The 25,555-nt window shown below is 38.5% G+C and overlaps 2 protein-coding genes across 6 annotated transcripts in view; one reads left to right on the top strand and one right to left on the bottom strand.

Annotated features, from left to right (window-relative positions):
• Positions 1-2,059: 2,059 nt before the first annotated feature.
• LOC108992384 (inositol-tetrakisphosphate 1-kinase 3-like) lies at positions 2,060-8,194 on the top strand. 4 transcript variants are annotated; one of them, XR_004798087.1, is made up of 11 exons: positions 2,065-2,982; positions 4,233-4,314; positions 4,538-4,570; positions 4,989-5,109; positions 5,233-5,325; positions 5,660-5,779; positions 5,874-6,050; positions 6,397-6,452; positions 6,546-6,630; positions 7,534-7,752; positions 7,853-8,194. XR_004798087.1 is itself a non-coding variant. In XM_035684875.1 (10 exons), exons 1-10 carry the CDS (start codon positions 2,795-2,797, stop codon positions 7,109-7,111), a joined length of 1,053 nt encoding a protein of 350 aa, XP_035540768.1. In that variant the 5' UTR covers positions 2,060-2,794; the 3' UTR covers positions 7,112-7,523. The 4 variants fall into 4 exon arrangements, 3 of the variants coding, with proteins under 3 accessions (XP_035540768.1, XP_018822487.1, XP_018822488.1); XM_035684875.1 differs by lacking the exons at positions 7,534-7,752; positions 7,853-8,194 and adding an exon at positions 7,014-7,523 and having other exon boundaries at positions 2,060-2,982; XM_018966943.2 differs by having other exon boundaries at positions 7,534-8,194.
• A 93-nt stretch (positions 8,195-8,287) lies between these two features.
• LOC108992377 (serine/threonine-protein kinase TOR-like) overlaps positions 8,288-25,555 on the bottom strand; it is a 73,950-nt gene continuing 56,682 nt past the window's right edge. Inside the window, exons 43-57 of one of the 2 annotated variants that reach the window (XM_018966936.2) lie at positions 24,079-24,192; positions 23,777-23,980; positions 23,405-23,485; positions 11,978-12,052; positions 11,834-11,900; positions 11,584-11,744; positions 11,294-11,467; positions 11,032-11,160; positions 10,870-10,953; positions 10,348-10,409; positions 10,196-10,268; positions 9,979-10,113; positions 9,482-9,655; positions 9,141-9,403; positions 8,288-8,801 (exon numbers count right to left, since the gene is read on the bottom strand). In XM_018966936.2, coding sequence (XP_018822481.1) covers positions 8,783-8,801; positions 9,141-9,403; positions 9,482-9,655; positions 9,979-10,113; positions 10,196-10,268; positions 10,348-10,409; positions 10,870-10,953; positions 11,032-11,160; positions 11,294-11,467; positions 11,584-11,744; positions 11,834-11,900; positions 11,978-12,052; positions 23,405-23,485; positions 23,777-23,980; positions 24,079-24,192 — 1,815 coding nt within the window. In that variant the 3' untranslated portion in view covers positions 8,288-8,782. Of the gene's footprint in view, positions 8,802-9,140; positions 9,404-9,481; positions 9,656-9,978; positions 10,114-10,195; positions 10,269-10,347; positions 10,410-10,869; positions 10,970-11,031; positions 11,161-11,293; positions 11,468-11,583; positions 11,745-11,833; positions 11,901-11,977; positions 12,053-23,404; positions 23,486-23,776; positions 23,981-24,078; positions 24,193-25,555 lie in introns of those variants that run through there. The other variant, XR_004798002.1, reaches the window with a different exon arrangement.

Consider the following 25,555-nt stretch of genomic DNA (forward strand, 5'->3'; position numbering starts at 1 on the left):
TTTAGTGACTATATATTTATTCAATGACCCTTCTAAGTTTTTTATGGATGCTAACACAAAAATGTATGTGCATGCTATAAGAGTCATTACATGATAATTTCGGGAGTCTTCACCTTTAAAAGGGGAAAAATGCATCTTTGGTTAGGGCAATATACTAACTCGTTTGTTTATGATTTTTGTATCCCATGTATACTCTTAACACGTTTAGAGTCCAATAGCCTATGGGTTCTTGCCAAAACGACCCAGTTTTTAGGTGGAGGGGCTGGGGTCAGCTACTTCGGGATCTTCAAGTTTATTTTTTAGTTTTTTATATATTTACAGTTTTCTATTGTTTTATTTTAGATAAAAAATAAAAAGAAATAGACAATTAGATTTGGTGTCCATAATAATATAGTCTCGTTCCTCTTTTGGGAGGACAGAGGGCAATAATACTTATCTTCTTTTAGAGATGGGTCGTTTTGTTTTGTTTTTACAGATAACTATTCTCTCAAACAAACCGAAATGTTTGTTAGGAGAGAATTTATAGAAATTAATACAATGTTCGTCGTAAAGAAATTTTTGTGCAGGGGTACCCAAGAGCAGATGCATAGTTTGATTTGTAGTCTAAATTTTTTTTTGTATTGATAAGTTACAGTTATAACTTCAATTTTATTAAATGAAATGAAATCTATTTTCATGAAAAAAAAACACATTTAGAAAAAAGTGCCGGCTAAGGTGTAAACTCAATCCTTGTATCGGCTCTTTAGGGCATTTGATTTTGGGTTTGGCGAGGTCGAGAAAGACACATAAAAATTCAAGTTTTGCAACTTAACTTGAAGTCTTGACCGGTTGGAAGGGCTACAAATAGAAATTACTTTGTCCATAAAAAAAAAAAAATAATAAAATTATTTATTAAATTAATGTGATTCGAGGTGTAAAGTTTATAAAGTAAATATTTTATTTAAAGAAAATAAAAAGGCATAATTGATTTGCAAAAGGCTTGTCCATTTATCGATTTTGATTCCCGAATCTGTATCCGGTAGTACAGATGCTAGTTCGCAAGTTGTCCATTCACATTTTAATACAAAAATCTTCATGGCCCATGATTTAAATTTAAACACGGGAAGGATGCACAGAATTAAAAAAAAAAAAAAAAAATCTTCATGGCCATAAAGATGCTGCGTAGTGGCCCATTAATCACCAATTTTGATACCAAAAGCTTTGTACCACATTAATGATGGTGACATGATTTATTATTATTATTATTTATTTTTAGAATTGAAAGACACGAGGGCCCTTGAGTTGGGACATGAAATCAGGGATCAATTTATAATGTGTAATAGTCATAATATGTGTAAGTATCATATAATTAATTTAAAAAAGAATGAGATTTATTATTAAAAATTTATTTATTTATTTTTTTCATATGAATTCTATATTTATTTATTTTTTAAATGATTATGTGGCGCTTGCTCACGCACGAGTGCAACATTTATTTCTTATTTATAAATTCAAATTTTGTTAAGTGGTTTTGTTCTTATTAAAATTAGTCATATAAAAAATAATATAATTTGATTCAAGATAATTTTAAAAAATAATACCCAGCCAGCCTACTCTTAATTTAAGTTGCCTCTATCTGAGAGGAAAGGTTTAATTGGGGGGGCAGTACTGCTAATTTATTGGCAGCAAGAAATTAGTTGATCATAGTTGACATTATTTCCTCAACCTTTGCATATATATTATCTAAGATGTTAGTTGACCTTGAATTTTCTGAAGCTCTAACCATAAATATGAGAGCTGAAACACGTCAAACATAAGAGGAGTTGGATGAATTCAGGCTTAATCCGATATATAATCTGATTTTGGAATTCTAAAATTCTGGGTCGGATAATGTCAGTGATTCGGGAGCCAGATTGCGTTGGATGAATGAATGGGCATTTTGCTTACATTGACAAAACGATGTTGTTTTGTTTTTAAAATATAAAGAGACAATTTTGACTGTATATTGTACATACAGTATGTTTGTGAAGAGATGATAAGACCAAAGAGAGAGGAGAGATGTAAGACAGTTGAAGGATCTTTGTGTAGAATGAGGATTGGATTGTGAAGAGAGAATATGAATCGGAAGCAATCAGGCTCTGGAAGACAAGAGTTGAACAGCCAGTCGAATCGTAGTGCACGAGGAATGGGAGTGTAAAATAGGAAAACACAAACCACCAAAAAAAAAAAAAAAAGGAAAAATCCCAGACAGTCGAAGCTTCCAAATCTTCGGTCTTCCTCCACAATCTTTCATATATAAATATATAAAATTACAATGCGAGTGTGTTCAGCAACCCCACTAGCTGCTCTCTCTCTCTCATCCATGTCTCTGTTCTAACACTTAGATGAGATGAGATATATAAATGCACGCACGCGCTAAATTTGGTATATGGCGAGAGGCAGATGGAAGGAAGAAGAGGGAATACCATAGAAGAGAGAAAGAGAAACCCACCCAAACCACACTTATCTACGTCCTGCCTCTCAGTGACACAGACAGAGCAGGAAAAACAAAACGAATCCTTGGAGTTCGAATTCACCGCCCGGGAAGATTCCATATTTCCAGTTCGATTTGGTTCATTTCATTGAACATTCCGCTCCATAAATCCATTGTAATAACATTATTATTATTATTGTTGTTGTTGTTGTTACTGTGTCGTGGTCTTCATCGTCATTAATTAACCATCTCGAGTCTCTACGAAAGAAATCAAGAAAACGAATCCCAAATCCCCTGTATCATCTCTTCTGGAGTTAGGGTTTCTTTTCCTTCCCTGTGGACATGAGGTTGAACGGTGAAATCCAACCAGAGGAGGAGGAGAGGAAGGTAACCGATAGCTTCAATTCGCAGACCTATTCGATCGGCATCGGGTTCCCTCACTCACAGTCGCACGATCTCGTCGTCGGGTATGCCTTGACCTCTAAGAAGAAAAAGAGCTTCTTGCAGCCCAAGCTTCTCTGCCTTGCTAGGTATAATCTCATTTACACCTATTCGTTTCCGTACACATTCTTCCATCATTTCCGTCTATTGCATTCAAATTCACCATTTTTGTACAGTCGATGATTATTGCTTTTTATCGCGTTGAAATTGGCCATTCTGTCATATAGAAATGTGTTTGTGTATGTACATGCTGTATATTTTTGCAGTATGAAATTCGTCAATTTAATTTCCTTATATGGGGTAACGCCCAAAGATTTGGGTGTTTGTTTTCTTGTTTCTATTTGTATCAGATACTTTTTCGGCAAAACGCTTTTGCAGTGGTGGTTGTCTTTCTCGATGGTGGTGAGAGACGATCACTTTCGCGAATCAATCTTTTGCAGCTGTTTGGATTGACTTATCTTATCGGGTTCACTTCTGGGTATCTGGAATCTAAGGATGTTTTTTATTTTTCTATTTTGTTTTTGTAAAATGGGAATATTCGACAGATATGCCTTTCGGATTAGTCCACAAATGAGGATCCAATCCGAAGTCAAGTTGCTTTACTCTCTAGTTTGTATGATTAATCTTCTATAAAATTGATCTGTTTACTGAAGAATCTTGTCTTTTCCTTGTGAAGAATGGTTATTCCTCAATGTGTCCCAAGATTTCCTGCAATTTATGTTTTTTTTTTTTCTCTTTTGTAATCTATTAACTGCTTGGACTATGAGCTCGTGTTCCCTACAACGGAGCTAATACATCTGTACGAGGAATTTGTTAAATATTTTATTAGATAATGTTTATAGACTACGTTCCATGGAACTTTTGTTGTATATGGCGGCTGGACCTTTAATGTGTGTCAGCAGCTTGGAGCTTCAACTGGCATTAATTTATTCTGACCATTATGTATGTATGTGTGTGTGTATATATATATATATATATATATATATATATGCATGCGTGTATTTATTTATTTGTTTATTCCGATGAGATTGGTGGAAATCAGCATGGCCAAACATCACTTAAGACGTCATTTCTCTTTACTAGATTTGAGTCTCTCATAAATAGCTCAACTCTAGGTTGTTACTTTTAAGTGTGGCATTATAATTTTTGATAGGTAACGCTAGCTTTATAATTAGAGGAAAAATCTGATGGCCATTTCATCTGAAATACTTTGTTGTTTTTTTAATTAGGTAGAAGCAAAAATTATTATTTAACTTTCTTTGCTGGGTGTGTTATGGACGAAGGAAGCTTTATCCTTTAATGTTGCCTGACCGACAAAATGTTGTTATTTGTGCTGTAGGAATAAGGGGATATTCTTTGTAGCCATTGATTTAAACAGGCCCCTGTCAGATCAAGGTCCTTTTGATGTTGTTTTGCATAAGGTTAGAGATCATTTCTTCTTTCTTGTCATTCAACTTGTAAAAATCCTTTTGATTTTTAAGCTTTTGTTGTGGCTTTATTGGTTGTGTATGGTGTTTGGACAATACACTGGTGATAATGCCATTGCTTGGTTTTTTTTTTTTTGATAAAATATTTTTGACTGTATGCTAATAACACCTTTTTAATATTCAAGTAAATGTCTCACAAGCCTAATGTTCCTTCCAGTTGTCGGGAAAGGACTGGTGTGCCAATATTGAGGTCCGTTCCATCTAAACTTATCGTTCTTGTATTTTTATATCTCAAGTTATTTTTTTGATAAGTAAATTTAAATCTCAAGTTATTTTTTTGATAAGTAAATTTAAATCTCAAGTTATTTTTTTGATAGGTAAATTTATATCTCAAGTTATATGAGAAGTTGAACTTGTGATACTGCATTTTCTTGATATACAACTTGTAATATGATATAAATAGATGCTATCTATCTTTTATTGCCATTAGCTATTATAGTGCAGTAACTTTCTGAATCCTCGTCATCATAATAGTAGTAGTAGTAGCAGCTGCAGCAGTACAACTACTACTAGAAATAATAATGATACTAATAATAATAATAAGATGGCTGTGCCTTTAGAGTGTGGCTTACTTTGCTGTTATCTGTTTTTGTCCTTTTCTTTTGAAGAATTACAGGCAAAAAAATCCTGAAGTAACAGTCCTTGATCCTCCATATGCCATAGAACATCTGCACAATCGTCAGTCCATGCTGCAGGATGTGGCAGATCTAAACTTGTCTGACTGCCATGGTAAGCTTCTTACTACTGTTATAGTGAACTGTATCAAGATCTTTTTCCCCTCTCAAAGTCTTTCTTTATATTTTAATTAGTGATTCCAACTATTTTCGCATTGATTGTTAACTGTCCTTTTAGGCAAGGTTGGTGTTCCTAGGCAGTTGGTCATCACAAAAGATCCATCTTCAATTCCTTGTGAAGTGAATAAAGCTGGGCTCAAGTTGCCTCTGGGTAGGTTCTGATTGTTTTTCATTTTTTTCCTCTGTTTAGATTAGGGGTGTGGGGACCAGAGGTTTGTGATGTGTTTAGATTATCCGGGCTTAATTTGCTTATAGCGCTTAATATCTTTGTACTTGGTGGATCCATGCTGGTTGACTCATGGTCGACTTAAAATTTAGACAACCAGTTGGAGGGGGGTTTTTTTGGGGATATATAATATATACTCCTAGGACTCCTAGTTTTTAAATGATAATTGTTGATGGGCTTGTTTAACTGTTTTGTAATCTTTATTGGGGTGTTCTAATTTCATATCTTTTAATGTTTCCCCTGTTCGATCTTATTTCAGTTGCAAAACCTTTGGTTGTGGATGGAAGTGCCAAGTCACATGAACTATTTCTTGCTTATGATCAGTTCTCCCTTGCAGAACTTGAACCTCCTTTGGTTCTCCAGGAGTTTGTTAACCATGGTATATGTGGCAACTGATGCATGAACATCTTCATTGCCATTCCACCAACTACTATAATTTCAATTGAAATTCTTTTTGTTTCACTTATTATCAGGTGGAATTCTCTTCAAAGTTTATATTGTGGGGGAAATCATAAAGGTTGTAAGGCGTTTCTCTCTACCTAATGTCAGTAAGCGCGAGCTAGAAAAGGTTGCTGGTGTGTTCCGTTTCCCAAGGGTTTCATCTGCTGCAGCTTCTGCAGATGATGCAGATCTGGAACCTAGTGTTGCTGGTGAGATTATTGCATTTGATTTTTTCTCTTCCCAAGAATTTTAGTTTGTTTGAATTTCTATTTTGACTACCTTTTTTCTTTGTTTGATTGCATATTATATATTGTTTCTTTAACTATGAATCCATCAATGTGTTAGTTCTATCATACAAGAAATGAGGTTTTATGGGTTTTTAAGTGATACTGTGGTTGATCCTTAAATGCCCTCTTTTCTGGTTCATTGTAGAGCTGTTTCATATTATTGCATCAAACTTGTTGTGCCGGTTAAGTGAATTTGAGTGGCTGAGGCATGCAAAGAGCTGCCTCATAAGTTGGCTGCCTCATTACTTTCTGTAATTTTATAATGCAGAACATCCTCCACAACCTTTGCTGGAGAATCTAGCAAGGGAGCTCCGTCTCCGGCTGGTAAGTGTTCTTGGTACTAGTCATTTGTTGCAGCAGTCATGTAAATAGGCCTTGTAATCTGTTCCCAATAACTAGTTATGCTGTATTTTCTAGGGTCTCCGGCTATTCAACATAGATATGATTCGAGAGCATGGGACCAGAGATGTCTTTTATGTCATTGACATCAACTACTTTCCTGGCAAGTATAATCTGTTTGCATTGAAGCCAAATTTACTCTATTTTCTGATTCGATTTAGGTTGAGTTCGGTGGTGGATTCTGAAACACATCATATGTAATGCAAAAAATCATATGTAATGACTTCGGATTGGCTGGTTATTTGCTTTCATTCTTATACGTCTGGAACACATCCATTTTCACTCCCACTTTTATCAAATATTTGTTGAGTAGAGCTCTATTTTGTCACTTCACATTACCATCATTACTCAATTGTCATTTTTGTTTTGATTTTTCCTGGGCTTTCAAATACTTTGAAAGCAAAGGGCTGTAACTTCTTTTAGCTGTTTACTGAAATACAAGTTTTTCCGCTTGTAGTGATTTTAAGCATGATGCATCTTTGACAGGAACAAATCAAGCTTTGGCTAATTTAATAATGGTTTTGAAGATGGCCAATAATTTTACCACAACCCGATGTCGCTGGTTCAAATCCTACAGAGCGTGATTCCGTTCTTGTTAGTTTTTATCAATCAAACATTTAATAGGATTTAATAACTTGCATGTGCCCATAACCTGATTGTGGACTGGGATATGTTCACTGGTTGGATTAGCCCATCGCTAGGCCCATGAAACTGTCAGTTAGTTCACCTAAGCCATTTTTTAGACATGTAAACACGACCGAATTTTTCGTGTTTTTTTTTTTTTGTCTTTATTGCACGTTGCGGTTGAAAGTGTAAACGTCATGTCCAATATGCCTAGTTTCTTTTTGAATTATTTATGTTAGAATTGGAGCTTACAAAGGTATCACCCTCCAGGAGATATGAAGCGAATGTGAACGCCTCGTCTCTCTATCACACACTAGCACACTCAAGACACATGCATGAACAATTAACGTTGTCTCATATTTATGTTTTGGAAGCACTGCAGGGTATGGGAAAATGCCGGACTATGAGCACATATTTACAGATTTCCTGCTGAGCCTTGTGCAGAGCAAACATAAGAAGAGACCTGCTGCTTAATGATTAGAAGAGGCTTGTACAAGATATATCTGGTATATGATGCTTACTACTGCAGGTGTTGGCCCCCCTTGGCCTTGGAGATTGAAGAACAGTCAAATCTAATTTTTACTTGTGTAATTACTGGCTGGTATGAAATGTCCCTTGCTCATGGCCACTACCATGTACAAAAGGTTCTCAGTTCAAACTAAAGCTCTTTTAAATTTTCTGATATTCCGTGCTGTTTCTAGGCCAAATGAGCAAATGTCTGGTGTTCGTGTTTCCACATAAACTTCCATTCGAGACTAATCACAACTTTCCAATTTGTTTGGGAGCAGCGACTGATTCTCTGATCTTCTCGTAAAAGGATTCTACTGGTTCCCTTCTCTGACACAATTTCTCAACCAATCAAATCCTGTAATTGATGAACAAGTGAAGCTTTACGTTACGACCAGTCTTCTACTGTTTTTAATTTTTTGTTTTTGAGGTGTTATTAGCTTTCGGTTTATAGACTTCAGCTTCTTTATGGCGTTTTGTTCCTGATGATTCAAACCGTGGCTGCTAAGCTAATTTCCTGCACAATTTCCCTTTGGTGTTTGCCAGTATTTGTGTTGTCCGAGATAATATTTAGAGATTAAAAAAAAAAAAAAACACTGTTGCCAGTAAATCATGAAACCCAGCTGTTGCGTTTAAAATAGGATCCTCTGGGAATGTATTTTGGTTTTATACAAAGCTCGATGGTAATCAGAATGTTGCATTGCATCCGTTGAACAAGATCACTAGAAGTTTAACAAACCTACACATGCTGCATGCATGATAAGAATATTATTCCCATGATCAGTGAGAAGGGGGGGGCAACAGTAATTGAACGGGCAACAGTAATTGAACATAGGTGACAAATGAACTTCAATTCTGACAGGGAATTGATCATAAGCTCTTTTATTTTTCTTGCCCGCAATCATCTTAACCTTCAATTTAGCCAGATTGCATGTGCACAAGGAGTATCAACTTCTGGAGCAATCAAAACTTGAGAGCAAAGATCAGCCAACATATGATGCATGTTTTATTAATTCGAATTACGGCTATACAAAAATACAATGCACAATAACTAAGTGAAAAAGGATTTATCAGAAGGTCCAGCTCTGTACAAAATATACACATATACATTGATAATCTTCCATTTACCAAAACGGGCACCACCTGAAACAGGCAAATAAGTAGTGATTATTAGATATCGGGATTTCCTGAATTCATAGTTGATCAAACACTATCGGCAAGTAGATGGTTACAAGGTTCTAAAATTCATAGTTTTGCGGGTATGACAAATCAGGAGTGTTGTGATCGACAGAACTTTCATTTCAGAACATCTTTCACGTGATTAGCCTTGGCCATGCATATTTTTAATAAAGCTTCTTATTTACCGACAAAAAAATAATAATAAATGTGTAACGTTCATAAAGTAAATGGTTATGTGATTTATATATATCATGTCTGAAAGAAAGAGAACATCAAGGCGAAGAAAATAATGCAACATCTTACCCGACAAAATTTTGGCACAAATTTTCCTGCGATGTAGCTTGGATAATCAACTTTTGAACTTGCAGTTTAACAGATAATCCATGATCAACTTCACGGGTATCTCCAGAAATTAAGGTGCTCTGGTCAACACCATGTTGGACAGAACTCGTGGATACAGGACAAGTGGAAAAATCACGTCCAGTAAGTTTATTACTCATTCGAGCCATTACAACTACAGCACGCTCATTCAAGACCTCATTAGCATCACCGAGTTGATTAACAGCCTGCACAACCAATTGATAATATAAGAGCAACTCGGTAAAACAATTCCATATCCTCTGACAATCAAGGTTCTAACGTACCTGAAGAAGTTCCCTTTCCCGAGCACCCCGTTGAGGTTGAGCAAACTCTTTATTTGGAGCAGAGTCTTCATCGTTCACAACAGGGGGAACATTAGTGCTTGCAAACACTGACATTTGTGGGACTTCATTGAAGTTGAAAAGACGCCAATTGATTAGAGGATCGTGAACAAAGGCCTGTAATACGTATACCTTAGGATCAACTTCCTTATTCTATCATTTCAAATAAGCAATATTTTCTATTTCATTAAGGACCAAAGTCACAATCATTGCTCGCTCTTTTTTTATCTTAAAATGAGCATACCCCACAATCATGGTCATTGATCCATTAAACTGAATAATATTTACCCATTCAATATTTTATTTCTACAGCTTGTATGTATAACCATATGGGGGAGATTGTCTCGCCGTCCATCCATGTAATTAGATCTAAAACATTAACTTTTCCTGAAGGCAAAGCTTACAGACTCAAAACAGAACATAGGACTTCTAGTCTTTACCTCCATCATAGCCATGACACACTCTCTATTCGTTCGGAGAACTTGCATCACATTTTCACAAGTTGAACGGAAATTACCCTCAATACCACTAACCTCCATGGCTTTCACAAGCATTCTAGTCAAGCGGAAGGGCACCTACATTAAGAATTCTAAAATATAAGATTTTTAATCTATAAAAACCCACCAAGCTTGAGGCATATTACCACAAATGACAAACCTTCTCAGGAAACTTCTCCCGGTTCATTGAAGCTTCAAAGCAGTCACCGAAATCAATATGCAAGATCTTGCCGCTGCGACAGAACACTAAAATGTAAGATGCTGCAAAATTCAACAAAAGCAGGCCTAAATGCTTCGCTTACTATAAGATACCTAGAGCGGGGCAGCATAAGATTACTTGGGTGTCGATCACCTAAGCCAAGAAGGTAACCCACCTGAAATAAGAAAAACTTATTTAGCTCACTTCAAAACTTAAAATTACACGAGAATATTACTTATAAAAAAAATGAGCAAATGAGTAAAAAAAAAAAAAACTTGCAGACACCCTCGTGAAATAAGTTGTCAAGCCTTGATATGGACCGGTTAGCATCATGATGCTTAATGACACTAAATTAGTATGAACTCACGTCTATGTGCAATGAGATCGTTGAAATGTGATTATCTTAACAATGGGCACTCTAGAGATGCAAGTTTTAGAGATAGACTCAACATCTGAAACATTTATTTTCTATTTTGTCTTTCTTTTTTTTTTTTTTTTTTTTTTGGGGGGGGGGGTAAGGGATGGGAGGATTTAGTACAAATCATAGAGAGCCACAACGTACATGGGAAGCATACAAGAGAGAAGGAATAAAAATATATATGAATATGAAGGATGGTACAAAGGCAAACAGATACCATGCTCATGACAGCTAAACTTCTGGTATAATTTGTCCTCCTCTCTAGCCATACCTCAGAAGTGCTACTTTTTAACCAAAGAACCTGTCAAAAGCCAATTCTATGCAGCACTGAGAAGTAACAATAGAACAAAAGCAACAGGCATAGAGCAAGAATAAATACCCTTGCTAGGTCATTTCCTTCAGTATTTTTCAGGGCATACTCAAATACTTCCACTTTAGCAATAAGTGGCAAATGGTCATAATCTGGGGCGAAACTCAACATATATTTGTGCTCTTGATTCAGGGCAATCTGAAACCATGAAATGTTTAATCAAGCAAGCTATGCAGTTACCCTCAAAGGCCCACACAATCACTCAACAACATGGGCAAATATACAACATAGAGATAAGGGACATGTGAGAGAGAGAGAGGCTTCAACTGACCTTTCTCGCATTCCTGTACTCCCGGATGAGATGGTAGAGGGTATCACAATTTGGGACCCAACCAATCAATCCACTGTTGGGAGACAAGGGAATGACAGAATATCGTTGAATAGACAGATCCTTTTCTCCAGTTTTCCTAGAATTCTCGAGCAGTGTATTCACCAAACCAAAAAGCTGGCAAGAACAAGTATGTTAGGGTATGTTAGTGCCCGACAGAAGTGAAAAAATCACAATATTTATTTAGAAAATAGAAAAAAGATATCCTTTAAAACCTGGAAACCTGAACTTACCTGCATGACACGTTCATCTTGGCGTAAATCTTCATGTCCCTTTAGCAAGAAGGCATGATCATTACCATCACTCCCACGAATCGTTAACTTCCGAGGTCGCTGTTTAGATGGTATAATACCGAGTTGAGGTGTGAATGACGCAATTGTCACCACCGGTGAATCTGAAATATGACAAGGTGATTAATATTGGAGTTCACCTCAAAAGGTCTAATCCTAGCACGTTGCGATGAAAATATATGCTCAAACATACCAGCTCGATAAGTTCCAGGAACAGCTAGCTCCAAATTGCGGCATTCTAACAACTCCGGAGACACAGACTTGTTTCCATTGGTTAAAAAAATGTTAATGCAATTATAATGGACAAAAAGCTCATGAAAATGGAGATTCTTCTTACTCGCAGGTCCAGGGTAGTAAGACTTAGAAGCTGCTTATCTATCCTTCTGAATACATGATAATAGAGATCCCATGCCTGACCAAGACATTCCTTAAAATATTAGGACCCATGATTTATGACTATTCAAAAGAAAAATGCAGAGTAAGACCCTAAGCCACCCATAACCTATGTCTGGGCAGAGAGCAGAGGACAAGCTTATAACCATGACACGGATGACACCTTAGAACCACAAAGTAAAATCTGGGGTAAGAGCAACTGCCTGCAGATAAGAGGATTCAAAGTACGGATGCACAGAGCGTCCAGATTGCTCATACCAAGGTGTACGAGATATTTATTGAGTAAAAAAATATAATAGAAAGGAATAGTTCTGGATCCTAAGGCCATGTTTGTTTCCAGATGAAAATGTTTTTTGGGAAAATATTCAGCTGTTTGTGTGATTGGGAGGGGTAGAAAATTATGATCAAAGGAAAATATTAGGTTGGTCAACAGGAAAATTAAGTCTTTGGGACGTAAATGGCTTACCCCTCTCAAGATGTGTAAGCCATTTTTCATAGGGGTGGGCAGCGGGGCCCCACACCCCACTGCCCTGCCCTCGCATGGCAGGACAGGTTGGACCCAACCCCGCCCTGCATTTCCCCCGCCCCGCACTTATATATTTTAGTATATTTATATATATATTTGTACTATACATATTTATAAATATTTATTATTTGTACTATATATAAATATAGTAATATGTTTTTTTTTATTAGTAAATATAATAATATGTATTAAGTGGAACTTTTACTTAATATTTTGTGTAAGTTATAGTGTAGTAGGGTGACCCTTTTATAAATTGTCAAGGTAATACAAAAGTCTCATATTGCTTAAGTGTGAGACTTGTATTGTGAAGACAATCTATAAAAGGGTCACCCTACTATACTACAACTTATACAAAATATGCACTAGCAAATTTAAAAACTACATAATTTTTAAATTATAGTCATACTTACAAATTTAAATTTACAATTTGGGACCCAAGAATAATTTTTGGGCCTAGTGGACTATAGTCCATTATTGAAGTGGGCCGGTGGGACGGATTGGGAGTCCACCCCACCCCCTGGGATGCGGGGCCGGGGTGTCAATGGACAGCTTTGCTGTCCATATTTGTTTCCTTATTTATTTCTTTGATTTACTCTTCTGTACAATTAGCATAATATTTGACAGATTGTATAGGAATAGAATTAGCATATACTTATTTCTTTCTATGTATAGAACTCTTGTACAGTTTATATAACAAACTGAGATCACAAGGCCAATTCATTCACCCATTTTTCGGCATGTTCTGGGCTGTTCTCGCTCGTGTCTTCTTGGTTTCGTGTTTTCTGGGTTCTTCTCGGTGAACCATGTGAAAGTTTTCTTTTCTCGGTCTATTTTGTCTGGGTTGGTGTTGTCGGCACCTTCTGTTTTGGTTTGCATCTTCTCGACAGCCTCTGTTTAGGTCTCCGCAACCGCATTCTTCTGGTGGGCATCTCGGAAACTTCTCAGCAGACTCATCTCGACACTTCTGTGCCTTCATTTTTTTTTGGCAGACGCATCTCTGCTCTTCTGTGCCTTCCTCTTTTCGGCACTTCTATTCAGGTCTTAGCATTATTCTAGCAATCTTAGTTGTCTTACTGGTAATTTCAGCACTTATCTGTTTCTGTCTCTCGGTCTTTTTTTTTATCAGTGTGACTCCTTGAACTTTTTTGTTGACTTGTTTTGTCTTGGAATTCATTTATTTGTGATGGACTCTGCACCTGTGTGTGTCAAGTTTACGGGCACAAATTACACTACTTAGGCATTTCAGTTTGAACTTTTCCTTAAGGCCTTGAGGGAAAAGATCTTTGGGGTCATATTGACCGCATGGATGTTGCCCAAACATCCAATACTGACAAATCCAAAGACCTCAAGGCTTCTCCTTCATGGGCTGTACTTGATGGTGCTTTACTTGATGCTCGGATTATGTCTAGGCTTCTTGGTTCAGTGGAGCCACATATTGTTACAAACTTGCAGGCTCATTGCTCCGCTCAATCCATGTGGAATTACTTGAAGAAGGTTTATCATCAAGCTAATGATGCTCGTCGCTTTCAGTTAGAACATGCGATTGCCATATTTCAATATGGTAGTCTTTCCATCCAAGACTACAACTCGGCATTTTTTACTCTTTGGCATGAATATACTGATCTACTTACATCGGATGTTCTTGTTGTCGCTCTTTCGACTATTCAGACTCTTCATGAGACTAGCCGGCGTGGTTAGTTTCTTATAAAACCACGCCCGGAATATGAATTTGTTTGCTCCTCTCTACTGAATAGATCTCCTGTTCCTTCTTTGGATATTTGTTTTGGCGAGTTATTTTGCGAAGAACGTCTTAGTACTCAAGCTATTATGGAGGAATCTCAAGGCAGTCCGGGACGGCAACTGTGGCTTATGCTGCCCAAGGACGAGGATCACTTATGCATTCTAAAAATTTGTAGTGTTTCTGTTGCAAGGAATATTTTTTTTTTATAACTAAAAATATTATATATATATATATATATCAATAAGAGTAACCAAGTATACTGGACGTATATAAGAAAACACCTAGCCCATACAAGAAAGTCCATAATGACCCAAAAGCCCATAAAAACCAACCCAAAACACATCAAACCCGAATTGAAAAAACTATCATTACACCTCCCCAACCCCTTCCCCTAGATTCCTTAAGACTAATCCTCAACCCGAACATCACAAAGCCCTCCCTTTACCCTTCCCTCGACTTGAGCTACCTCCCTTAGCATCGTAGTTAATTGCCCATGAAAGATTCTTCAACTCCCTACTTTTCTTAAACTTAGATTTGGTTTCAAGAGCGTGGCTCGCCTCGATTGCAGTGACTAGTGTTTTAAATTGGTCTTCATATTCTCCCTGTTCTCCATATGAAAGTCCCAGGGTTTGTAGAAACCCGTTATCTTTATTCGGAATCCAATTTGATGTTGAACCCACTATATCGTTGATCGGAAGAAGAGAAACCAGGGGAACAACATTATCCCCAGGCACAGTACCCGACTGCACTCCCGACTCTAAACCTTCCCCCACACGAGGCACCAACGACAATTCTAAACCTTCCCCCCACACAAGGCACCAATGACAAATCCTTCCCGCCAAATGGTTGCTCGACATAAATATGGTTGTTATCCCCTCCATCTGTTACCATTGCATATTCCTCCTCTCCATCAACACTGTGTATTTGCTCCACCTTTCGACGATCCTTGCTGTACTGCTTCCTCAAGAGGGGAAGCATTACCTTCTGTTGCCCCGTTTGTATCTTCTACAAGAGGCTCGACTATATCTTCCAAAATACTCGAGACCTTGGAAGGACCCCAGTCTTCAACTACAAATGAACTCTGGACAAAAGGACCAACTCCATCTGCAACTGGTGCCTCAGACCCTAGAGCTCCCTTAGAAGGCATAGTGACATTGGCATGAACAAAGATGCCAGCGTCCAATGACCCTATCGTTGACACACCCTTTGCCTGCACACTTTTCGGCACACTTGGTAGCACACTTGTACCCACAACTAGGTCTAACCTCTTATCCACTTTAATCATTAGATCTCTTACATAATCCATAACTCCCTTCAATTGGGATTTGACATCCCACAAGACTCCCTCCAACTCTCCCAATGTCACCTGAGGTCTTGTCTCCTACAAGTACATTGCCCTTTCTTTCTACCGTTGAGCTAATCTCAGCCTGACTACCCGCCAGTGACCTCAACACCGCTGCGTAAGAAGCACATTTGATTGAGAAAGGCCTTCCCACTGCTTTTCCATCACCAAACTCCTCACTTCTAGTAATGGCTTTGGATTCAGTGACACTTAGAATGGACTGCAGAAAGCCTTTCCATCCAATGCCATTTGCGCCCTTCGGAATCACTAATAAACCTTTCCTCCTTCCATTTCGAAATTCAGAGAGCTGCAGAAAACTGCCCCTTGCATTAACACGATGTTGAATGCTAAAAACTCCATTACCCATCCTTAACTCTCTGAAGAAACCTTCATGGCAGTTAAGTTCTAATCAATCCTCAATCCCCTTAGCCACCCATGAAGCTGTTGTCCCCCTTAGATACATGAACTTAGCTATCCTTTTGCTACGTTCAGAAATACGAAAGATATTTCCTCCCTCTTTCGTTAAAATGAAATTTTTTTATTCAACTTTCAACCACCTCTCTCCTTCCAACTGGGAGGTAACCGTATCGTGCTTCGTCGTCATTGTCAAAACCCACTACTCCCTATTGTTCCCGCTTCATCCTCTTAAGGTAAAAAAAAACACATATTTGAAGGAGGCTCTGAGTTAAGGGATTTTTTGCAAAAAATCCCTGAGTTAACAGAGAAAACTACCAGTCGCTGGAGGATGACTGACTTTGGAGGCCCACAAAATGGTCGCCGGAGTCCGTCGAAGCAGTCTGTATCGGTGGCTAGTGGATAGGCTCGAATCACAGTTTGCCGGAGGAGGTAACGGAAGAGTAGCAGAAAAATCCCAGTCGCAGGAGAAGGATCGACGTTGAAGACCCCACAATGGAGTCGTCTGGGTCAATCGATTAGATTTGTGAAGGAATCAAAGTACACGGCGGCCAACGCAGTCAAAGAAGAACACAGAAAGAGTTTGACGGCGAGGAACCGACTTCGACGGCCCTCAGCGAGGACTCCGGGGCCCGTCGACCTCGTCTGTGACTGCGGTGTTCCTCTCCGAATGATGGTGGGTGGGGGTGGCGGCAGCGGCGGGAAGTAGGGCTAGGGTTTCTCTCAACTCAATGTTCACACACGGGTTAAGGCTTCGTACGGAGAGAAAAGTTGCAAGTATTTTTTTACTGTTCATGTATCCTGCAAGGAATATGGGCATATTGCTGCCAATTGTCCCAAGAAATATTGTTCTTATTGCAAGAAGAAGGGTCACATTATCAAAGAATGTCGTATCCGACCTCAGAATCGTTAGGCCCAAGCATTTCAGACTTCTGTAGCACATGACTCTTCCTTAGGTGCTTCCTCTGATCTTGCACCTCCTGCAGCAAATTATTGCACACCAGAAATGGTGCAACAGATTCTAATTTCGGCATTATCTGCAATGGGGTTTCAAGGTAAAAATTCTACTAAACTCTAGTACGTAGACTCAGGAGCTTTTGATCACATGACGAATACTCCCACCACTTTGTGTCATGTTTGGCCCTATGTTGGTCAATCTGCCATTCAGACTGCCAATAGCAGTTCTTTGCCAATAACTGTTGTCGGAGATGCTTCTTCTAAATTTAATGATATGTTTCTTGCTCCTTAGCTTTCCAAGAATCTTATTTTTGTTGGTCAATTAGTTTATAACAATTGTGTTAATTTTTTTGGTGATAGCTGGGTTGTGCAGGACCAGGTAACGGGGGAGCCGATCGCGAAGGGAACTAAAGTGGAGCGCTTGTTTCCACTATTTTGTTCCAACACTTTCTCCAATTTCTTCTATTAAGCCTTTTGCTTGTAATAATGTTTCTGATCTGAGTATGATGTAGCATCGTCGTTTAGGCCATCCCAATACTCAGATCTTATCTCATATATTGCACTCTGATTTTCTTGGTAATAAAGAACGTTCTTCTTTATCTCTTGAGTGTGATTCTTGCAAACTTGGTAAAAACAAAACTCTTCCCTTTCTTTTGCATGCTAGTAGAGCTTCTCACTGCTTTGATCTTATCTATAGTGATGTTTGGAAACCTTCCTTGGTTAGTTCACATGAAAAATTTAAATACTATGTGACTTCCATTGATGATCATAGTAGATTTACTTGGATTTATTTTCTTTGCTCTAAATATGAGGTTTTTCGTACTTTCACCGAGTTTTTAGCGTATGTGGACAATCAATTTTTCTGTGACTATTAAGACATTACGCACAGATTCTGGTGGTGAATATTTGTCTTTGAGTTTCAGGCATTCTTGGTTTCTAAAAGTATTATTCATCAACATTCATGTCCCGCTACTCTCCAACAGAATGGAGTAGCCGAACGCAAAAATCATCATATTTTTGATGTGGTACGTACTCTCTTGTTAGAATCATCTGTTCCACCCATGTTCTGAGTCGAGGCTCTGAAAACTGCTACTCACTTGATTAATCGTTTACCTTCCCAAGTCTTACAAATGGAGTCTCCTTATTTCTGCTTGTTTGCTAAACAACCTAGTTATGATAAACTCTGTATCTTTGGTTGTGTATGTTTTGTCCATTTACCTCCTCATGAGAGACATAAATTATCTGCTCAATCTGTTAGATGTGCATTCTTGGGTAATGCATGTCAAAAGGGATTTGTTTGCTATGATCCTACTTTATATCGTACACTTATTTCTAGGAATGTTATTTTCTTTGAAAATCAACATTTCTTTTCTGTGTCCTCTGTGCCCTCTTCTTCTACTATGGTCATTCCCTCCTTTGAGCAGCAGTTCTCAGATCTTCATCAAGTCAGCTCTCGTTTTAAATCAGGTATTGTGTATACAAGATGCTCTTGCCCACAGTCTCTTCCGGTGGCTCACCCGATATCTGATCCTACCATGCTCTAGAACTAGTCGGTTGCAGCACCTCCAGAGCCCTTGGTACGTCGCCCTCCTCGAGTGTCTATACCTTTGGATAGGTATGGGTTTTCTTCTGGCCACTCTATTTCAGCTCTTATTACTGCATTGTCCAATTTTGATATTCCCACATGCTACTCACATGCCATCAAGCATGATTGTAGGCGACAAGCTATGCAGGAAGAAATTGCCGCTCTAGAGGCCAATCACACCTGGGACATTGTGCCTTGTCCTTCCACCATAGTTCCCTTGGGTTGCAAATGGGTTTACTCCGTCAAGGTTCGATCTGATGGGAGATTGGATCGTTATAAAACTCGGCTTATTGCACTTGGGAATAATCAAGAATATGGTGTCATAATAATTATGAAGAGACCTTTGCTCCAGCTCTTGTAGCTTCCAATGATTGGCCACTACATTAGATGGATGTCAAGAATGCTTTTCTTCACGAGGATCTTAAAGAGTGTATTTATATGAAGCCACCACCGGGATTGTTTCTCTCTCCGACATCACGTGTGTAAACTTCGTCGCTCTCTTTATGGCCTCAAACAAGCTCTGAGGGCCTGGTTTGATAAATTTCGCACCATTTTACTACAATTTTCATTCAAGCAGAGCAAGTACGACACTTCACTGTCTCTTTGGAAATCAGACATGGGTATTGTTGTTCTTTTGGTTTATGTTGATGATATTGTGATCACTGGTTCCGATTTTGTTTTACTTGTCCAGCTTAAGACTGATCTCTCAGAATCTTTTCATATGAAAAGTCTTGGGTCTCTCACATATTTTCTTGGTCTTGAGGTGCATTGTAGTCCTTCAGGTATTTCACTCAATCAACATAAGTATGCTAGTGACTTGATGGCTATCGCTGGACTACAAGAGGCTACTTCTATCGATACTCCCATGGAATTAAATGTCAAGCTTTGCAAAGAGGAGGGTGACCTACTTGATGATCCTAGTTTATACCGAAAGTTGGTAGGTAGCCTTGTCTATCTCACCATTACTAGACCGGACATTTCTTTTGTTGTACTGCAAGTCAGCCAGTTTCTTCATACCCCTCGTCATCTTCATTTGGCTGTTGTCCATAGAATCATCCGCTATCTTCAGGGCACTTCTGCCCATGGCTTATTCTTTCCTGCAGACAATTCTCCTCGTCTTGCTGCTTATAGCGATGTTGATTGGGTTGGTTGTGCTGATACATGTCGCTCCATCACTGGTTGGTGCGTGTTCTTAGGTGATGCGTTGATCTCCTGAAAGAGTAAGAAGCAAGACAGAGTTTCTAAACCATCTACAGCATCTGAGTACCGGCAATGTCTCTTGCTTGTTCTGAAATTATTTGGTTTCGAGGTTTGCTTGTTGAGTTAGACTTCTCTGAGACTGATCCTACACCTTACATGCCGACAATACAAGTGCTATTCAAATCACGGCCAATCCTGTCTATCATGAGCGCACAAAGCATATTGAAGTTGATTGTCATTCTATTCGTGAAGCCTTTGAAGCTCGTGTTATCACTCTTTCCCATATTTCCACTGAACTACAAATTGCTGATATCTTCACCAAGACTCTCACTCGTCAACTTGTTGATCAACCCGCATCAATTTGAGGGGGGCTGTCAATGGACAGCTTTGCTGTCCATATTTGTTTCCATATTTGTTTCCTTATTTATTTCCTTGATTTACTCTTCTGTACAATTAGCATAATATTTGACAGATTGCATAGGAATAGAATTAGCATATACTTATTTCTTTCCATGTATAGAACTCTTGTACAGTTTACATAATAAACCGAGATCACAAGGCCAATTCATTCGGCCATTCATACAGAACTCTGATCTATTTTGACACGGGGAGGGGGCTACCCCGCACCGTATGGTATGGGTAGCACCCCTAATTTTCCAGATTGCTCTCTCCTCTCCCCACTCCTGAGTCCTACAACAGGCTTGAGACCAACCCTTTTTTTTTTGGTAAGTAATAACTTTATTAAGCACAATGTAATAGGCAAAGCCCGAGTACACAGGAAGTATACACAAGAAACACCTAATACATTCTAGAACTTAGAAAAACGAAGACAAGAACGCGTTTACAGCCCCACCCTTCAGTACAATAGCAAAGAACCAGCTAAGTAAAGTGCTTATAAAAAGCTTCCAAAATGCATCTCTATTGCGTTCCCGATCATTAAAGCACCTCTCATTTCTCTCCAACCAAATACACCACATAATACACAAAGGCATCATTTTCCCAGCAGCTGCCACTTGGGAACAAGTATGCATTTGAAAGTTGGTCCAGCATGTTAAGAAGTCGACCACTGCTTTTGGCATAACCCAGCACAGCCCAACCCTTCCAAACACACCATCCCATAGCATTTTAGCCATTTCACAATGAAGTAGTAGGTGATTCACTGATTCCGCTTCTTTCTTGCACATAAAGCACCAATCCACAACAATCATTCCACGCTTCCTCAAGTTATCAATAGTCTGGATATTCCCTATTGCTACTGTCCATACAAAAAAAGCCACCCTTGATGGAACATGAGCCTTCCAAATCCTCTTCCAAGGAAAGCCAATATGGTGCTGATTTAGTTTCACCTTATAAAAAGACCAAACTGTAAATTTTTTAGAGGCTGTTTGACTCCAACAAAGTTGGTCCCTGCCCTGTCTTCTTAACTCCACTGAATACAACTGTCTAAAAAAATCAGTAACCTCCTCTACTTCCCAATCCTGGACAGATCTGGAGAAGCCTACATCCCAAAGCACCACTCTATTGGAAGATACCATCACCTCGGAAACTGAAGCTTGCTTATTAGTCGCCAACCTGAAAACAACTGGAAATGCTCGATACAATTCAATATCCCCACACCAAACATCAGACCAAAATCTGATTTTTGAACCATTACCAACCAAGAAGTTAACTTGTTTCAGGAAGCGACCCCAACCTTTCCTAATAAACTTCCATAGACTCACTCCATACGAATCCCTGCTCTCCATGGTACACCATCCTCCCCAATCACTACCATACTTGCGATCAATCACCCCCCTCCACAATGCTTCCTCTTCCCCATGATATCTCCATAGCTACTTCCCCAACAACGCCTTATTAAAACTACATAGACTATGAATACCTAGACCTCCATCAGCAATCGGACAGCAGATTTTTTTCCAACTTTGAAATTTTGGTCTCCTCTCCCAAGCCTCCCCAAAGAAAGTCTCTGTATAATTTTTCAATACGGTTGGCCACACCAACTGGTAAATGGAATAAAGATAGGAAGTAGGGATATTAGAGAGAATACTCTTTATAAGAGTAATCCTACTCCCTTTAGATAAGTAAGTCCTTTTCCAAGCTGCCAACTTCCTCTCTATCTTCTCGATCACCCCGTTCCAAATGTGTTTGGCCTTAAAAGATGCCCCTAACGGTAGTCCCAAATATTTTATGGGCAGAAATGCAACTTTACATCCCAAAAATTCAGCCAAGTGATGAATATTACAAACCTCTCCCACCGGTACCAATTCCGATTTGCTTAAGTTCACTTTTAATCCCGAGATGGCTTGAAAACATAGCAGGACAGAACTCAAAATTTGAATTTTTTCCCCAACAGCCTCACAAAAAATGAGGGTATCATCAGCGAAAAGCAAGTGTGATATAGTAGAGGGGCCACTAGAATTGGTTCCCAGTGAAAATCCCGAGATAAATCCTGCTCCTACCACTGCCTCCACCATTCGACTCAAGGCTTCCATAACAATGTCAAACAAGAAGGGAGATAACCATCTCCATCCCCACCTATACCATTGCTTAATCCGCACAACTCCTCGCAACTCACCAATGCTCCACCAACACAATTCCCTACCGCCTGCCATCCTTTTGCCCTCTTGAATCCACCTCCTTGCCATGGAATCTAAATTTGACTCCAAATCGTCCTCATCCATGCTCCTTTCCCATTCTCTGACTCCATGTTCCACCTCCCCAAGTTCCAACTCACCCCCAACATAATTCAAGCCAACTCATATACATCTTCAATAAAAAATACCACCTCCATTGAGAATGGGGACTTGGGGATTGGGTTGGTTTCTGAAGACTTTGTGGTGGTTACTAAACTGAAAAATGGGTTGCACAATGAAGCTATTCACTTCTTCAATTTCAGTCAACCCATTCTTTTTCTAGATGCATACGCAAGTCTTAGTTGCACATCCTATCCTCAATTGCTACCCAACTTCCATTCCTTAAGATATATAGGTTGAGGTCTCAGTTTGATATGGATACAGGAGTTTATTTTCCTATTCACAATAATGAATGCAAAGGTAGCTTGAAAATGAATTGACATGCAAGCTGGGGAAGGTAGGTTCACATGCAATGGCATCTTCAGCTAATTTTAATGAGATGGACACCAAAAGCTGATTGAAGAGGACCAATGCCACGAGGCATCAATTTATGTAGAAAATTTCTAATCCTCCCAACCTTGTAGAAGGACCCAACAAGATGTCAGGAATCATTGTGGTGTTCCTGATTTTTACACACACAGAGATAGTAGTCTCTCCCTCTCTCTCTCTTTCTCTCTTCTATAAGTAAAATATCATTTCATTGATAGTAGTAAATAGGCATAGCCCAAGTACACAGGAGGTATACAAATAGCATACACCTAGTTACAAAACAAGGAGCTAGAAAGTGATGCAAAAAAGTCATTAAAGCAAGCTCCATTAAGAAAGGAAGCAAATGTCTCTCAACTACAGTTCTGTAAAAGTTTACATGATAGGTTATGATAATACTCATTATTTTCATTACAATTTTCTTCGTTAAAAAGAATGGAAATAGCTAGAAAATAAAGAACCAAATTATTTTTGAAAGATTTCATACCTGATTGAGCTCAGCATCTTTTCCAGTTCTCTTATATTTCATGCAGCATTCATAGGCCTCTTGTAATTCATGATGATATGCCTGAAAACAGTATGAGGTAAAAGAACCGACCGTTAAAACTAAAGAGGTGGTGTCAATGCTTTACGTGTTCAAATTGGAAGAGTTTCAAGATTTCTGAAAATGTTTTCCAAGCAATGGTTTGATCTAACTTCCAATAAAAAGTTTAGGCGCCTGGAGAGGTTTAGTTAGCTAAACGTAGGAGTTTATAAGGGAAATTTATGATAATCCTATCCAAACAATGCAAAATGAGCACAATCTATTAGTTATGTAAAAATAATACAGAACAAAAACCACTGGAAATCAGACTAAAACCTCAATGAATGCCCTCTCTTTTATGGTTGTATTATTCCTCATAGCCCCTTCTTCGAGCATTTCGTGCAATGGCTCCAATGCCTTCAGCATGCCCTCAATATTATGTTCACCAAAATACAAACGACTAGCTTCTTCTAGTGCGTCATGCCACAGTTCATGCCAAAGTATTGCAACGCGGATTAATTCATTTGATACAAGTTCTGCCTGTAGATAAGCACCTACTTATAAATTCTTAATTTTAATAAAAAAGAAAGAAAGAAGAAAAGAAAAATAACAAAATTATAATTAGTAAGTCATTTCACCTGATCGACAAGTACACCACTATGCTGCCGAACTTTGTCAACCACTTCTTGGGCTGCAGCTTTACGCAAAGAACTTATTGATTTACAAGCTACCAGAAGAGGGTACATAAGAGCCTGTGAAATGAATTGAATTATTATAATTCATGTGGAAGGAAAAATAATTAAAATAAATGAAAGGTATCTATAATGAGGACATGGCTAGCAACACATTCAATGAATACCTATTGGAATCTTTATATTTAGAGTAATTCTACATACACCCGTGAAGTGCGTAAACGCCGCGTAATCATTTTGAAAAAGAGTGGGGTCCACTATTAAAAAACTAATTTTTTTTTTCATGTGGATCCCATGTTTTATTCACTTTTTTCTAAACGATTATGCTGCGGTTGCACAATTCACGGTTGCAAATATCTTTTCTCTTATATTTATTCATCTCAAGAACTGCATTCCATGAACACCTTTTCAGTAATGTCTAATTTCTAGGTTGCCAACAAATTTTATCATCACCACTTTGTCTCAACCTAGGAGAACAAACAATTAAAGAACGAAGAGATCAACTTTGCCTCCCAATCATGTGTTCATCTAATAAAAGTAACATTCCATTGGAATCTGTATATATATATATATATATATATATATATAAAAATTAAAGATCTGCAAATGTTTTGCTATTGAAGCCTCCTTATAGCAAGCTATCTCAAAGGCCGATCCTCACATCATGTCAATTTGATCTTGATTATTGGATAACTCGAATGCAGTACATTACTTTGAAAAGTGAAAATTTTGCTTGATCTCTTTGTTGAAGCTAAGCCTCGTAATACAAGTACCATACCAATATCTTGTTAAACAAGGATGCTTGCTAAGATTACTTCACAAAAAGCAAACGTGGGTGGGGGGGAACGCCATGCCAATTTTAGCATAAATTGTGGGGCATTTGTGTTGGGATATATGGAGGAAAGAAGGGAGCATTTATTTGAATGTTTTGTTGCATGTTTTCCTGGTCAGGGAACTTGCAGCTAACACAAATAAAGTAATCCCTCTATCCCTCCTAATGTTTCTCCACACCCCAATCCCAAAAGCCCCACTTACCTAATATGAAGACCACTCTCCCCACATCCTCTCATATTTAGCTTCCAATAAGAATCGCTAGAAAGCCTCTCTCTACGTGGCTTAATGCCATAACCAGTTACCCAACAGAGTTTTGTTAAACAAGAACAGGGTTCCAAGTTCTAAACTGCCTGAAGAAATCGGGGTGCAAATTCTAGATTACTTGACTTGGTGCAAATCAAAATCCTATGAGTTGAGTTGGCTTATCAAAAAGGAGATGAGACTAGACAAACTGCTCATTATTCCTAGACCCACTGAGAAACCTAATAGCAATCTCCTATTCACAGCAACTGGCAGCATTCTACTTGGCACCTCCCTTATCACTATAAACGTAGAAGAGGGTATAAAGATCCCCATCTCAATTCTCAAG

This window comes from Juglans regia, chromosome 13 (genome assembly GCF_001411555.2).
Source record: "Juglans regia cultivar Chandler chromosome 13, Walnut 2.0, whole genome shotgun sequence".
Lineage (NCBI taxonomy): Eukaryota > Viridiplantae > Streptophyta > Magnoliopsida > Fagales > Juglandaceae > Juglans > Juglans regia.

Excerpts from the sequence above, each read along its gene's own strand:
- LOC108992384 (XM_035684875.1), top strand. The coding sequence starts at position 2,795 with ATGAGGTTGAACGGTGAAATCCAACCAGAGGAGGAGGAGAGGAAGGTA. Across the intron at positions 2,983-4,232 it reads AAGCTTCTCTGCCTTGCTAG|GAATAAGGGGATATTCTTTG; the intron begins GTATAATCTCAT and ends TTTGTGCTGTAG. Across the intron at positions 4,315-4,537 it reads TTGATGTTGTTTTGCATAAG|TTGTCGGGAAAGGACTGGTG; the intron begins GTTAGAGATCAT and ends TGTTCCTTCCAG.